General features: G+C 56.4%; 2 protein-coding genes across 2 annotated transcripts in view; both read left to right on the forward strand.

Annotated features, from left to right (window-relative positions):
- Positions 1 to 3019: 3019 nt before the first annotated feature.
- On the forward strand, positions 3020 to 3601 carry NCLIV_014770 (hypothetical protein; the record flags this gene model as incomplete). The annotated part of the gene is made up of 1 exon (XM_003881667.1): positions 3020 to 3601. The coding sequence occupies one exon, from the start codon at positions 3020 to 3022 to the stop codon at positions 3599 to 3601; it is 582 nt and encodes a 193-aa protein (XP_003881716.1).
- A 2790-nt stretch (positions 3602 to 6391) lies between these two features.
- The window catches only part of NCLIV_014780 (conserved hypothetical protein), a gene marked incomplete at both ends in the record, with an annotated part of 9296 nt that continues 1227 nt past the window's right edge, over positions 6392 to 14460 (forward strand). Inside the window, 8 exons of the mRNA XM_003881668.1 lie at positions 6392 to 6447; positions 6992 to 7112; positions 7584 to 7999; positions 8412 to 8824; positions 9125 to 9652; positions 10015 to 10257; positions 11055 to 12355; positions 12877 to 14460. The exon at positions 12877 to 14460 is cut by the window's right edge and continues 1227 nt beyond it. Coding sequence (XP_003881717.1) covers positions 6392 to 6447; positions 6992 to 7112; positions 7584 to 7999; positions 8412 to 8824; positions 9125 to 9652; positions 10015 to 10257; positions 11055 to 12355; positions 12877 to 14460 — 4662 coding nt within the window. The remainder of the gene's footprint in view (positions 6448 to 6991; positions 7113 to 7583; positions 8000 to 8411; positions 8825 to 9124; positions 9653 to 10014; positions 10258 to 11054; positions 12356 to 12876) is intronic.

Raw genomic sequence — 14460 nt, forward strand, 5'->3', positions numbered from 1 at the left:
AGGAACATCGCGTGGAGGATGCACCCAGTCCCGAGAGCAGTGGAGTCAGATGCAACAGGCTCGAGCGATCTCGCGTTGAGAATCTGGGATGAGCAGTACTTGGCTCCCGCGAAAGTAGTCTGCAATTGCTGCTAGTTCTCAATCGTCCGGTCACCATGTGCCTTGCCGAGCGAGTAAGAAGAAACGTCCTTTCCTCGAAAAGCATATGCCAATTGTCTCTGCTCTGAGGGGGAGTCTACTCCTCTATTCATGGGGAGACTGCATAAAGTGTGGCAACTGAGTTTTAATCGAGGACAATTTCCTTACACGGTCCGGGAGGTGGGATCTTACAGGAACACACGTGCGGTGCAGGCGGATTCCGAAACGTCTTCCAAAAAGCAGGCTTCTAGAGCGAATGTGTGACACTGGCGGCTTGGCAGAGGCCAGGCTGGGTGAAGAGTCAAGGGGGGGAGGTCTGAATGCACCAGAGCGGGTTCCATAGTGACGAAGCCCCGCTTCCTCCCGTAGACTATGGACTTCCCTAGAAGCAGTTCCTTGTGACTCGGAAATGGCGTTCCATACACGTGAGAGCTTGACGTGCAAAAGGCACAGGTCGATTATTTAAGTCGGCGGATTCCCTCCAGGCAACAGTGAGATTGCTGCTGGGCAGATGACACCTCGAAGACTATCGAGCGGCATTGAATCGCATGCCTAATCTCAGGGAAAATATTTGTGGTGTCTTGCCAGGCGCCTGGCGAATTCGGCAACGAATTCTGTGCATCGGTTTGTCCGGAAAGAACGAACAGAAGCCACTGTCTCAGAGCGTATTGACTATGTTGCTGTTGACCATGCGGGTGAGGCAAGACGATTCTGGAAAATGCTGCCGGGGGATCGGGTGGATGCAGCAGAAACCATGGTTGTTTCGCCGGCGCGTTATTCACCGTTGTGACGCCAAAGGGGATTTCAGTGTTTCCGTGAGGACATCAAGCGCACGTGCCCCAGTTAATTTAGCAATAGAGCTAGTAAGTCAAGAAGCATGTGTGATTTATAGCTCTTCCGCAGTAGAATCGTACTTTGGGAGATGCATCTCAGCTCTAACGCTTCAAACGAAGTGCTGCCGTCGGACATCCCGTTTTGCAGCACAAGACATGAGACCGGAAATCCTGTCAAACCCGGTGGGTCACAATGAAGCAGCCACCAGTTGCAGCAGGAAGAATCTGGAGACATGGTGAGTATATATGCGAGACGGCTTTTCCGGCATAATGCCGCGGGAAGGGTAGCACTCGTCCGGTTTTCATGTTCGGTCTCCCGCGAATTTGCTCGCTGTTAAACGAGATGGACAGGGCACCTTCGGAATTCCAGTGTACTGGCCAATGTGTCACACACAAAGACATTATTGTGGAGGTCGGTCGTGAAAACCACTGCCAGATTACAAACAGGCAGATTCCTTGACACTTGTCCTAACTTTAGCACTGTTTCACGCTCCCCCCTTCACCATGGGTCCTGAACTTCGCTGCTGATCTAACACGGTCCTGAACTGCTTGCCTTGTTTCGCAAGACAACGCAGTGCCCGGACAACACCGCAGAAGTCTGACTACCACTGTGAATGCAACTGGGTTTTCAGTAGGCCACATTGCATCAGTGGGCTATGCCTGTTTTTTTTGTGCTGTTACCTCATTGCTAGAAACAAGTAGCCTGTAATTTCACAACCCTTGCTTTTGACCTCTCGCTCGCCTGCACCGAATTCCCGCACTCTTCTGCTCCTATCCCGTTATAGCAGTGGCGACACTACGCCCGGTAATGTTGCGACTGTCAATCCGTTTAGGGTTTGGGCCGCACCGTGAAATACGCTCTGCTACCTCTAAGCACGCCTCCCCGCTGGCGGTGTACGTTCTCAAAAGAAAAACTGCAACAAAGTCGCTACGCGGGCATGGAACAACAGTCTCTGTGAATCGGTTGCAACGCACCCTCTCTTGAATTTCAGTGGATGCACACCACGGCTACAAGGCAGTCTGAAGGTCGCCACAAACCTATCTCCTGAGGGTACTGTTCGTTCCTTACCCGAAGTGAAACTTTTTGCTTTTTCACAATATGAATACGCCAGGAATCTGTACGAAAGGGTATTTGTGTGTGCTCAAAAACGACCGTTGCTAGGTTGAGCAACAAGGGACACAAGTGACCGTGTCGATGAAGCGGGTCTCCTGGGTCTGGGCTGTGTGCAAGGAGGGAGATGGGCAACCCTCCGAGGCCGGCCCTTCGGATCATCGCTGACAGATGGTGGCGTTTGGACAACGCACCTGCATGCAAAACTGTTCCTCTTTTCTTGTGTCATTAACTTTCGATACATATGACATTTTCCCCCCTGTCTTACTTCCCTTGCGCCGGATCCTGCATCTGCGGAAAAACTTCCCGAACCACGACGCCTGGGTACAGTTCCTGTTTTCGACGCTGGCACACCGTCGCAGACGGCTAGCTGCCAGACTAGCAATGCTTTCATCAGGCGAATGAACCGCTTACCACTTCCAGGAAACTATACTTACACAGGTACGACAGTAGAAATTCATGGTTGGTGTGCAACGCGCGCCGGCATCGTGTCAGGAGTTTGATCGCGCAGTGTTGAAGGACCTGGCTGTGTATGGGTGCATGCAACAATTTCCATTGTAAAGAACGTAACTTCCCCGTACATTTCAGAGTGTTGGATGCCCCACTGATAACGCTTGGTAGCCAAAATCGTATGCCTCGGTGCCTTCTCCAACAGTGTGCGTATCCAGGTCAGAGTCTAAAGCGTCGCGGATTTGGATCGACGGCGCCACGTATCTGGGACGCATGATACCAGGTAGAAATACGCATAACGACATGTGATTAGTCCTTTGATTCTCCTTGTATCCGATTTCGTGACAGGCCAATCCTCGTTCAGGCGGGAACTCTCGTCTCGGAGCATTGAAGGAGGCAGTGAATGCTTACCAGGAGTGCGAGAAGAACGGAACCCTATAGAATCTGGACTGGATTTCGTCGATACTTCAAACTTCGGTAATCTAAAATGGAAAGTTCCGCGAGCACGAACCCATGCGGAGGGAGGCTCGTGCTTCTTGCCTGTTTGCTCGGTATGGTAGTAGCCGAGCTTCCAGCAGTCACAGGCAGTGAGGTACCTGAAGGATCGTACGCGGTAAAGATCCCCACGGGAGGCATACTCGAAGACGCTCAACTCTCCATTCATTTGACCCCATCTCAGTCGATAGTTGTGGACAACGCTGAACCCAAGCGCGTGTTGCAGGATCCGCTTGAAATCACCCGGCAAGTGTACCAGAGGGACGGAAATTCCTGCAACACTGACAGCCGCGTCGACTGGGCAGACCTGTTTCCTGAGGCGCCAGAGAAATACCCTTTCGCTGAGATCACAACCGGTCACAAGAACGGGGAGACTTCTATACTCTTTCGGACGCCGTCCCGATTTTATATCAAGGATCAGGTGGGATACTGTTTTCTTTTGAAGGACGTCACGAGCGAGAAACATTACACTGTTTTTGTCGAGGCGGGCGATATCCGTAGCGTGCTGGCACCGTACTTCGCAGTCCCGCTAGCCATATCCTTGTTAGCGGTTCTTGTCTCGTATTCAATCTGAGGCACCTCTGTGAAGAGGCGAGAGTCCTCGCCGCTGGTTGCAGTATGATTATGCTGTACTTTGTTGTCAGTCAAGGCTGTGCGCACTGGAACTTTGTCTGTGCTTCACGGTGCCTTTTTTCGCGGTCCGCAAATATTTGACCGGGTCCACTGGAAACCGTGGAATTCTTGCGTATCTCTTATCGGCACTCATATCCGTTCCAGGTCGCCGGAGGCCTCCTGCGGGTACCTTTGTGTCTGCGTGAGGAGAGGCGGCTCCGAAGTTAAGACTGCACCCATACGTGCTCCCGTTTTGCGAATGCCAAGAACTAAAGCAGGCATGTCCATGTTAGCTGGCACATTCCTCCCAAAAGCTGCAGTGACCACGTTTCGCAACGTCCTAACCCCCTGTATCATATCTTGGCAACACTGTTTTGTGAGCTGGTTTGCCCCTGGAACACTCGGCACTGGTAAGACGGATTGAGAAACTTATAAAATCATCAACTCAGTCACAGGACTATGCAGACACTGCTAGCTGGGCATCGACTGTCGGTGGGAAGATCAGGCTCAGCTGTGAAGCTATTGAACTCCTTGTCTCATCTCTCGCGGCTCGACCAGCTGTGTACCAGCGCGTTCTTTGCTCACGAATCGGACCGCGCAGAGCGACCTGTGAGGACGCACACCAAACGCACGTCCCCTGTTCTGCTCTTTAATCGCCTTTGACTGAATGGAAATGCTCCCCACGATTTTCACCTTGCTGGTGCTCTGTGGTCGCGGTCACGTTTGCTCCAATTCCGAAATTGCCGTGAGTTGGTGATCAAGTGTCTCAGTGTTTCAGTCCCGCACCACAGGATACCGGTTCTTCCGGCCGACAACAAATCTGGTACTAACACACGTGTTCTTGGATGTCGCTGCATACTCTTAGATTCAACGGGCGTGCTAAGGTCGGGATAGCTCCCGACCTTAGCACGCCCGACAAAACTCTCGTCGTGCCACAGGACGCTGAACAACCCCGCGGCTGCGGTTGCAACAAGGCGAACATTTCTCTGGTTACCCTGCTCGCAAGGAGAAGAGCCACGTAGATGAGTGTGCCGTCGGCGGTTCGTTTGGAACAGGCAGGAGAGTGTCCCAGCCTGGCAGTGGTAGTAGACGTTCCAGCGGCGGCTTCGATCTATATGCATCACCATCACATGCATTTCATAAAGGATGCGGCCTGTCTCGAGGTCACCGGCGATATTTACCAGAAGGCAATTTCTCTCATGAGGAAGACGGGAGTCAGTCTATTCACTTCTTATTGGCAAGATGGGGGACAAGTGGACTTTTTTCTTCAGCGGTCACTTCCCCGGGGGGGAACGGGGCTCCCGCAGGTGGATTCAGCTGTGCCGCTAACCAGCCGCGCCTGCTAGCGTCTGTGCTGGAAGTTTCTCGAAAAGTAAGTCACCGAGCGTTCAAGATCTGGGGTCACGGCCAGCGCTTTTGCGACTTTCCTGGACTTAAATACCACATCGTCATTCTTGCGACGGCGCCAGTCGGTTCAAGTGACTCCTCGCCAGGCGCGACATTCAGGCGTTGCATCCCACATTTGTCTGGCAAATTCCGCATGCTGCTCGGCGATTGAGGACAGACAGTCAGTCCCCCCTTGCTGACAAATTCGAGAATCGAAGCCAAGTCGTGTTCCACGGTGACTGTACACCGGATTGGGCGTTTTCACACAACTGGTTGTCACGGCTTTCGCTAGTTGTGGGTTTCGGCTTCGCCACAAAAGACTCGCTCAGCTTCGTTGTCGCTTTTTCCCTTGCAACGTTGCCGTTGCGTGCCTCTCACACTCAGTCAGCGACCCGTGTGTACACCGAAGGCCCGAGCCTCATCCGAGAGCGGATCGTTTTCCTTCTTCCCTTTTACCGATTTCCAACACGTGTAAATGTTGTGTCCAGTTGCTGACTTTCCGAGCCACCGCGCGTCACCTCGTGGTTTTTCTCGTCTTCTGCGCGTGTAGGAACCCTCCTGCATGTGGCGTTCTTCCGTAAGCCTTCTGCGACCTTTTTCTGAAAAGCGTGCTGTTGCATTATCCGAAGTGGTAAGAGCTCCTCGGCCCATGACTAAGAGATCGCATTTTTTGTGGTTTTATGCCCACCTGCTGCCAAGCAGATAATAAGTCTGCATGCCCATGCTTTTTGCAAGCGGTTGTGCCGGCAGTGTGATACCGTGGCTGTTTTTCTTTGTCTTCCCGTCGGAATCCTCGTTTCCCCTACAAGTATTCTCGCATCCTTCGGCGAGCCGCACATTATGAAGCTGGTTGTCGCGTTCAAAAGACCCTAGAGTTATTATAGGCATTGGCGGCTTTCTCTTGCGTCTCTCTCACTTCCGGCTCGGGAGGCTGGTGGTTTGGCCGCCGCGTTGCCAGTCTGGGGCAAAAACCGTCAAGACCCTGTGCAAATCGAATGACTGGCGAGCCACTAAATGTGGACAGGCGCAGATGAGAGATAGGTTTGTGGAAAATGTTGAGTCTGCTTTCACGCACCCAACTGTAGCAAGGGCGCAGTCCACGATTCGCACAGACGTGCAGGGCTGACAAATCGGCTATCTGAGCAGTCTGGAGCCGGAATGAGAATCTCTGCTTGTGAGAGTGTCCTCTGTTAGACAACAGCGTATGCGGATTCGCGTTTTCCAGAGGCTGAATCATCGAAAGGGGACGTGTGCTCGACATCATCCGCCTCTAGGTTGTAAGACGGCTCTTCCCTTCTCCGCGCCGGAGGATCGGGGGGGGGGGGGGGGGGCGTTTCCCTCCTTTTGCGTTCGTCCAGTTTTTCGTATGGCCTCGACCCTCGTATTTCCAAATCGAGAGCCTCTGGCGGAACTGCAGGCGGGGTGAGCTTCTTGGCAAGCTGCGCCTGTTCCGTGGAATGTGTTGGCCAGGCTTCGAAGGAGCGAGGACCATGAGAATCTGACACACGCTCCAAGTTGTCGAGACAAAGACGCCAAGTGAGCTCGAATCGAAGGCACTCTCTCCGGGTGTTTCGTCCATTGCGTCTTTCCCGCATGCCCTAGCCAACCTTGACTGTATGTACTGCTTCGCGATTCAGTAGCGTTGTGTCCATTTTCAGGTTCTTTGACTCCTGTCCTCGCTTCTTGGCGTGCTTACCTGTCACCCGTGCTGACTCCAGTCAGACACCTTTCTGCCTCCGATCACGCATCGAAAAGACACCAACTCTTCTGGCGCGTGCCCAAGGGTGTGGTTCCTGTTCTCCTGCGGCCTGTTCACGGGTCTTGTTGAAAGACGCGTTTCAGAGCCGAGCACAGCCGTCCCTCGGCCGCTGAGCCTTCATGTGCCCGGTATCTTCGTTGCCTGTGTATCGCTTCGTCTTTAGGCGCTTCCATTCCATCTGTCCGTGTGCATGCGCTTTTCTTCCAGAATGGCTTCTTGGCTTTCCGCCAAGATCTCTGCTCTTGGAGAGCGGGTGATGGACAGCGTCCTAGACGCCGTCGTCCAGAACCAGGATCTCCACCTGAAGAATCTGCAGAATATGCAGCAGGTCCGTACTTGTCGACAAGCACAGAGTGCACATACACGCATTTTTAGAGCGAGAAGACAGTGTCCGAAAACGCGGTTTCTTCTGTAGCGGGCGGCCGTTCCTATTATCCTCTGGAGACGCGTAGGCAGGGACTCGGGCTAGACCGATAGGGGCAGAAACACGTAGGCGTCCAAGGATGAACTGGTGTAAGCTGATAGATGACCCGAAAGGTCTAGGTAAACAAAAACCTCCTTGAATATGTTTGGACGCAATTGCCCAAGGTAACCGCTCTGTAGTGCACAGCGTACTGCTCTTCTGCGGTGTCACCTCCCCCCGCCAGATGGGGCAAGTCTGTCGTTTCCCCTTTCTCAGTACTGTGTTGGGCGTCGACCTCTTTGCGTCTACGTCTGTGTTTCTGCGTGCTGGGACGCAAAGGGGGACTGCGCGATGTGTTTCTTCGTTGCTTTCGGCGGTGCATTTTTTGATTTGCAGTGGAACATCTCACGTCTGGTGAATCGCGTTGTCAATGCAAAGTATTTCTACAAGCAGCACAACGTGGAGGCCTGCGCGGATTTTGATGAGTTGTTTCCTTCGGCTTCTCCGGACCCGCATTCGGGCTGCCCGTCGCCGTCCCCTCCAGCTCCTCCGCGGGCGACTTCTTCCCTCTCCTCCTCTTTCCTCGTGCCCCAAGATCCAGTGGGGCGCCTCGAAATCCGCATTCGCTCGTGTTCACTCGTCCTCTTCACGGCTGAAAATGGACGCATTCTGCCGCCCGTCGCGATGCTTCAGAGACAGCAGCAGCACCAGCAGCTTCTGTGGCAGACTGTCGTTCACGTGGAAAACCAGGAGCAGCGGAGTCCCTGCTACAAAATGGAACGAAAGGATGCGTACGACACCAACGAAATCCTGTAAGCCGGAAACCTCCGAGATGTGGATCCAAACAGCGCAAAGCCGGAACCCTGGAGGCGATGCCTTCTCCGACGTGAGCCTGTTTGGGGCAACACGGAAACGCTGCAGGCAGCAGTTGTCTGTGTGGATGTGACGACGCGTCAAGACGAAAGCCCTGAGAAACAGAGAACTTTGCTTTTTCTGTGCGGAAGGCGCACTCACCTGCAGCAGGAGACATCAAACCGTGGCTCGAATCTCTGCGATTTCCGTTTCTCTGGTCGTGTTTTTGGTGAACTTCATTGCACCCCGTGATGTTGTGTTGCGGCAGGTTTTCGCGCCGTTTCTCCGTCCCTCCCTTTTCCATATCCGCTGTCATGTTCGGCGGCTTGGTATTGCTCCCCATCGCTCTCCTGTCGGCGTGTGCCTTTCTAGGTTCGACGACTCGTACGAATTCCCAATTCGCGATTTGTGGACCGACATCTGCATCGACGTTGTCGCCCTCAAGAGCAAGCGCCACATCATTATGAAACCTGCGACTTCGTCGGCTGCAAACGCCTCGCCTGGGATTCCTGCTTTTCCCAGTTCTGCTCACGGCCACCCTTCGTATCGCAGCTCTCGATCTCCTGTCCCTTCCGACAGGGCTGCGGGCTCCGGTTCCTGCGGCGATCTTGGCGCCGCTGGCGGTGGGGAGGTGACGGGGTTCGGCTCCACGGACGTGTCTCTCGAGCCGGCGGCAGGGGCAGCGGGCGGAGACAGCGAATGCCCCGAAGGCTCCAGGCTTACGAGAGCGAACTCAAGCGGCCCAGCGGAGGCGCGAGGCGGAGGCGACCGAGGGATGGACGAAGGTACGCGCGGGAAAACCCGGGAGCGAGTGAAAGGAGCTGAGAGTGAAAGGTGTGCGACAGGTGAGAACTGTGGGGGCGTCACAGGGGAGACAAGCAGGGACAAGCAATGACTGGTCTCGGGGGAAGACACAGGGGTTCTGGAGCGTCTTGCCGGACGCGAGCACGACGACAAACAAGACGTCGAGAGGCCTCGGCCTCCTGTGTTGCCGACGGGTCGGTTGTCCCGTTTTCGCTTTCTCGGTTGCCGAACTGCCGCCTCCCGGAATTGCAGATGTGTTCTTGTGCGCGTCGGCCGTGCAGGTTCCCAATTCGGTTCAGGCTCCTGTCTGCTCGAGAGCCCGCGGCTGGGGGCGACTTCGGCGTGTCCTGCTCCAGACTCGGAGCAAGTCTCGGGGGGCGGTCCGTCCGTCTTGGCGAATCCTGCGGGTTCGCCTCGCCTTTCTGCGGCGACTTCGAGTTCCCCCCCCGGCGCTGCGTCCTCTCGAGAAGGGCGATACGTCTATGGGCGGGCGATCCTGCCTCTCTCCGCTTTCTTGTCGTCTTCCCCTCCTCAGTGGGAAACGAAGAGGCGCCAGCGCCCGGGACGACGAAAGCGAGAGTCGCCGTTTTGGGACAGCCTCAGCAGCCTGCGCACCAGAACGCCGCGACTGGGTAGGCGCAAAGGCCCCGCCGAAGGAGAAGGCGACGACGGCGACGCTGGACGTGGACGACGCAGCGAGGAAGCGGCGCAGATCGACGCCTGCAGAGTCAGCCGGTCCGAGTTTTGGGTACAACTCTTCCCGGAAAACAACAAGCTGTCGGAGCGAAAGTACCTCAGGCCTGTCAAAGGTGAGAGCACTGGAGAAGACTTGGCACACCGGGAATTTTCCCCGACGAAAATCGAGGCCGTCGCCGTATACCCTTGTGCCTTCTCCACACAGAGGCGAGCTTGAATCCGAAATAACTCGTGTGGAGTCGTCTGCGGAAAGGAACGGTTGAAGAAAGCCCGCGTTTCTGCCTTCCGTCTAGTCTGCCGCGTGCCTACTCCGTCTCGTGCCCGCGTTCCGCTTCCCAGAGTCGAAAGAAGCAGCGCAGAGAAAACAGTACCTCGGTCTCTGCCGCGTGTTGCGCAAACGTGCACCTGGACTGGAGAACGCGCGACGAGGTTGCGGTGGCTGTACCCATGCGTGCGCCCGTTTCGCTGTTTCCAGGGTTCGAGGAGTTCGGCATGAAGAATCCCGTGAGCACCCTCGGCTTTCTGCATGTCACTGTCGCCTTCGAGTGGGCCCATCGACCGACTCTGTCTCCCTTGCTCTCGTGTCTTCTGCCTCCGTCTCAACTTTGGGTTGTCCCTCTCAAGCCTGAACCGCACTACGTCGAGTCTTTCTCGCGACGGTGCAAAGACGTCTTGGCGGAGCCGCCGCGGTGGATCGACCTTTTCTTCCACTTTGGAGGTACGTCGCGAGTTTTAGCACGATGGACGGAGGCCGCCAAACGAGGAGGCGAGCAAGGAAAACCCGACAAAGAGGCGTGAGTGGAGGCAGGAGAAAACCGCGAAAGGAAGAGAAGAAGGGCCATCTCACAGGGCGCGAACCTTCCTCGCAGATGTCCAGACCGGCGCCCGGGACGCCGTCAGAGACGGGTGGACTGACGAACGTCTTTGTCGGCTCTGACGGCGAAGCTTTTCGCCCAATGAGGAAGAGGCGAGCAACGACAAATCCGAGAGAAAGAAGAGGAGGAAGACCCGCCCGCGAGGAGAGAGGAGCCTGACGGCCGACAGAGACCCAGGCGAAGAAAGCCTTTTCGTTTTACGAAGAGACGGGACGAGGCCTCACTTGAACGGTTTCACAGACAACTTGTGTTCCTAGACACACGCCTTTGCAGGCAAATGCACATGCAGTGAATCGCTCTAGGCCTATGTGAACCGCGGTGTGTGCTCGTGTCCCCACACAGCTCGGCTCTTCCAAGACAGAAAAACCCGCTTTTTCCTCTTTTGTCGGGACCCAAAACGGCCTTGCTGGGGTGAGAGATCCCCGCGAGAGTAACGGACCATTACACATTTTTGGTTTTGGCTGGTGGCGCTAGATTTATCCGGTTTTCGCCTCTGCACATCTCGCACCTTTGCTCGTCTCCTGTCCACTCCATTCCTGCTTTTGGCTGTGGGTTCCGCTTCTCTCGCGCAGGGCTGTCTCGCTGCGATTCTCGACTCGCGTCTCACGGCACATCCCGAATTGTTTTGTTCTGTTTTTAGGCCACCTGGAGGATCGGACGTGGGCGGGGTCGTGCTGCTGGCTCTTGTTTTGGATGAATCTGTTGTACGGGACATGCTTCGCGCCTTTCTGGCAGCTTCCGGGCTGCATGTTTCTGGCGGTTGCTCTGGCGTCTTTCTCGTACTTTCTTCTTCGTCAAAACCGATTTTTCGTCTACTCGCTGCCGCCCGGCGCCGCGCCGACGCTCCCGGTCGCGGCGCCGCCTCTGTCGTTCCACACGCCCACCTGGGCGGCGCCGAATTCTTTACCGTTTTTTCCTTCTTCGCGGACTCTGCCTGTGCATCCCGCGTCTTCCAACGCACCTTCTCCGAATCCTACCTCCGCCGGAAGTGTCGAAAGTGGGGGATCGAGGCCGCACACGAGGGCGGACGCGCCCTGTTCCATCCCCTCGTTCCCGTACAGAGAGAGGCGAGAGAAGGGGACTCATCCGCTCTCGGCGCCTCTGGGCGACTGCGAAGAGAGGAGCGATCTGGAAGACTTTACCGAGGACGATGCCTCAGAGGATGAGGCGATGTCCACGGGCGAGACAGCGTCTCGCAGAGATGCCGCGTCCAGCGGCGCAGCGGGGCAAGGAGAAGACGCACCTGCGAGCGAGGGAGACGCAGAGGCGCGGGGAAGGCGAGGCGCGGTAGACGCAAGCCATCGGCTGAGCAACGGCAGCGGCGACGCGCCGCCGAGAGGCGCGGAAGATGCTCCAGACGTTGAGGGTGGGGGACAGTACGAGGTCGCGGAACGGAGACAAAGCAGCTTCGAGCGAGCGACGAGCTCTGCGGAGGCGGCTCTCGCAACTCTAGGATTCTCGTCTTTCAAGCCTTCCTCTTTCTCGTCCTTTTCAAAGCTCGACGGTCTGCCGAGCAAAGAAGCCGACGCCGCGGAAGAGGAAAGGGTGCGAGGAGAGAAGGAAGAGAGAGAAAACAGCTCTCCGGCGGCCTGGAACTTGGACGATCCGCGTAAGGAGAAAACCGACGTTTCCCCAGTCTCGACGGTGGGTGCTGCTGCGTCGGGTAACCCCTTGAAGGACGGCGAGGATGCTGTCCTTTCACTTGCCGGTGGCCGAGACGACAGAGAGGAAGACAGCCTTCTTCATCCACGACGCGGGAGAGTCTCGAAAGTCTCTTCGCCCTTCGGAGACATCACTCTCTTCGTAAGAGAAAGTGCAAAGGGAGAAGAAGGAAAGGGCTTGAAGAGCGACGAAACCTGGCCCGTCTTCGCCGACGATGAAACAGAGCCTCTCGTGCAAGAACAACTCAACAAACTCATCGAACTCGCCACCGGACTTCAAGTGAGAACACAATCTGCTCTCCTACACGTGCCGACTAAGAGAATACTCAAGCATCCTTCCGCCGATATGTATATATATATATATATATATAAAGCAGTATCTAGTGTTGATGTACAACAGACGCTAATATCTACATACATGTACGTAGTTTATGTAAATTTCTGCCGTCGATCGGTTCTGGAGGCGCTATGCATGCGTGTTTAATTCTTTCGCACTGCCTGACATTCTTTTATAAATGCAGATACGACAAGTGCATATATATATATATATATATCTGCGACTGCTTGCAACGTAGTCGGTGTCTGCACATTTGTGAGTATTCGTGTTTCGTGCAACAGACCTCTCTGTAGATTTGAGCGGTATCGGTCTCCGCAAGGGTGTCTCCGGTTGTGTGTCGACGGCGTGGGTTTATGGTTCGGACGAGAAGACGAGAAGGCTTTCGATCTCTCAGATTCTGGAGCGCTGTTCAGTCGTCTCTTTTTTTCTGAAATCCTCTGTTTCCTTTTCTGGCGCGTCTGCAGATTGCGACGGGCTATATTTCGTCGGTCGCCGAGAAGGTGCGGTACGCGTTCAACTGGGAAGATCCTTTCCTCTCCTACGCCTCGCTCTTTCTTCTTTGCTTCCACTGTTTCCTCTGGTGCCTGCTGCTCTATCTGGCGAGTCTCGTGCCGCTTCTCGTCTGGCGGGTGTGCCTCTTTTGCGGCTTCCTGCTTTTCGGAGTCGTGACCGATCCCCGCGTCCAGGCGCGCGTCGACGAAAAGCTGCAGAAAGAGATCCACCGGCGTCTCGAGAGCGAGCAGTTGAGGGATTCGTTTTCCGGCCTCGGCAACACCCGCGCGGCCGTCTGTCACGCGCAGGACGCGAGCAACGGAGCTGCGGACTTCGCCCCTGTCTCCTCGGATCTACGAACGCGCGACGTGCGCGGGGAGGAGACCTTCGCCAGGCGGCGTTCGTCGACGTCCTCGTCAAGTTCCTTGCTCTCCCGCTTTCCGTCCTCGTCCAGTGAGGGCGCTGCGGGGAAACCGCAGCGAGGCGCCGGCGAGGCCGAGACGCCTCAACCAGGCTGCGAAGCCGTCGCCGCGACTCCGAGAGGTGACCGAGAGCAGAGCGTGGGCGACGAACCGGGCCCAGCCGTCGGCAGGGGGCCGAGCCTGCAGAGCCTCGCCTCGAGAGACAAAAGGAATGCCGTTCAGAACCCCGCAGCGGCCAGCTCGCACTCCTGGCTCGCCGCCCTGGTGGGGCCAGCTTCGACCTCTCCGCCGGCGGTTGCCTCTGACGGCGCGTCTGCGTTCGCCTCGGCGTCTCAGCAAGGGCCATCGGCGCCGCCCGACCCGCCTCTCTCTTCTTCCTCTTCCCTGGTCCTCGCAGGCGGTCCCCTGTGGAATCTTTTAGACGTCTCGAACCTCATCAAGCGCCGCGGAGCGTCCAGCGGGCGAGCTGTGCAGTTTCCGCCGGAGACGCCTTCTCCGCCAGAGAGAGGGCGAGAAGAAGCGAAACCGCCAGCGAGTCTGGAGCCGTCGCGAACGCGGTCTTTGGGGTCCGAGCATCCCGAGGAAAGCGCGTCTGCGGCGGCGGGGCAGAGTGCCTCGCGAACGCGTCTATCGCTCTCGCACGTGTCTCCCGCCGCGCTCGCGGCTGGACTTCCTCCGCCTTCGCAAGTTCTCGAGAGGACGCGAAGCGCCCGCATCACGCTCTTTTCCTATCTGACTCAAGAGACCAGGCGTCTCTGCGCGTCTGTGGCGGAAGTGTACGAGTCGATTCTCGCTTACTTCCCAACGCTTCTTCGCTCCCCTGCGGCGCCGTGTCTCCGGCTCTTGGGCGTCGGGGCTGTCGTTGAGTTCCTGCACGGTGCGGTCCTCTGTCCCCTCGTGCGCTTCCTCGAATCCGCCGTCTTCACCTACTTCTCGCTCCTCCATTTCTGGTGGGCTCGCCTGCCGGACCGGCGCGAAATTGAGCATCGCCTGATTGCCTCAACGCAGGTGATTTCGTCGCTGACGTCGCTGCTGCCTGCCTCCGAGTCGCCCGCGGACAAAAAGGGCGAAGGCGCCGCGCCGTCGCCCGTCTTCGCAGCCGTTTCGCCCCCCTCCACCGCCTCCCCGCTCTTC

The sequence above is a fragment of the Neospora caninum genome, chromosome V, assembly GCF_000208865.1.
Source record: "Neospora caninum Liverpool complete genome, chromosome V".
Lineage (NCBI taxonomy): Eukaryota > Apicomplexa > Conoidasida > Eucoccidiorida > Sarcocystidae > Neospora > Neospora caninum.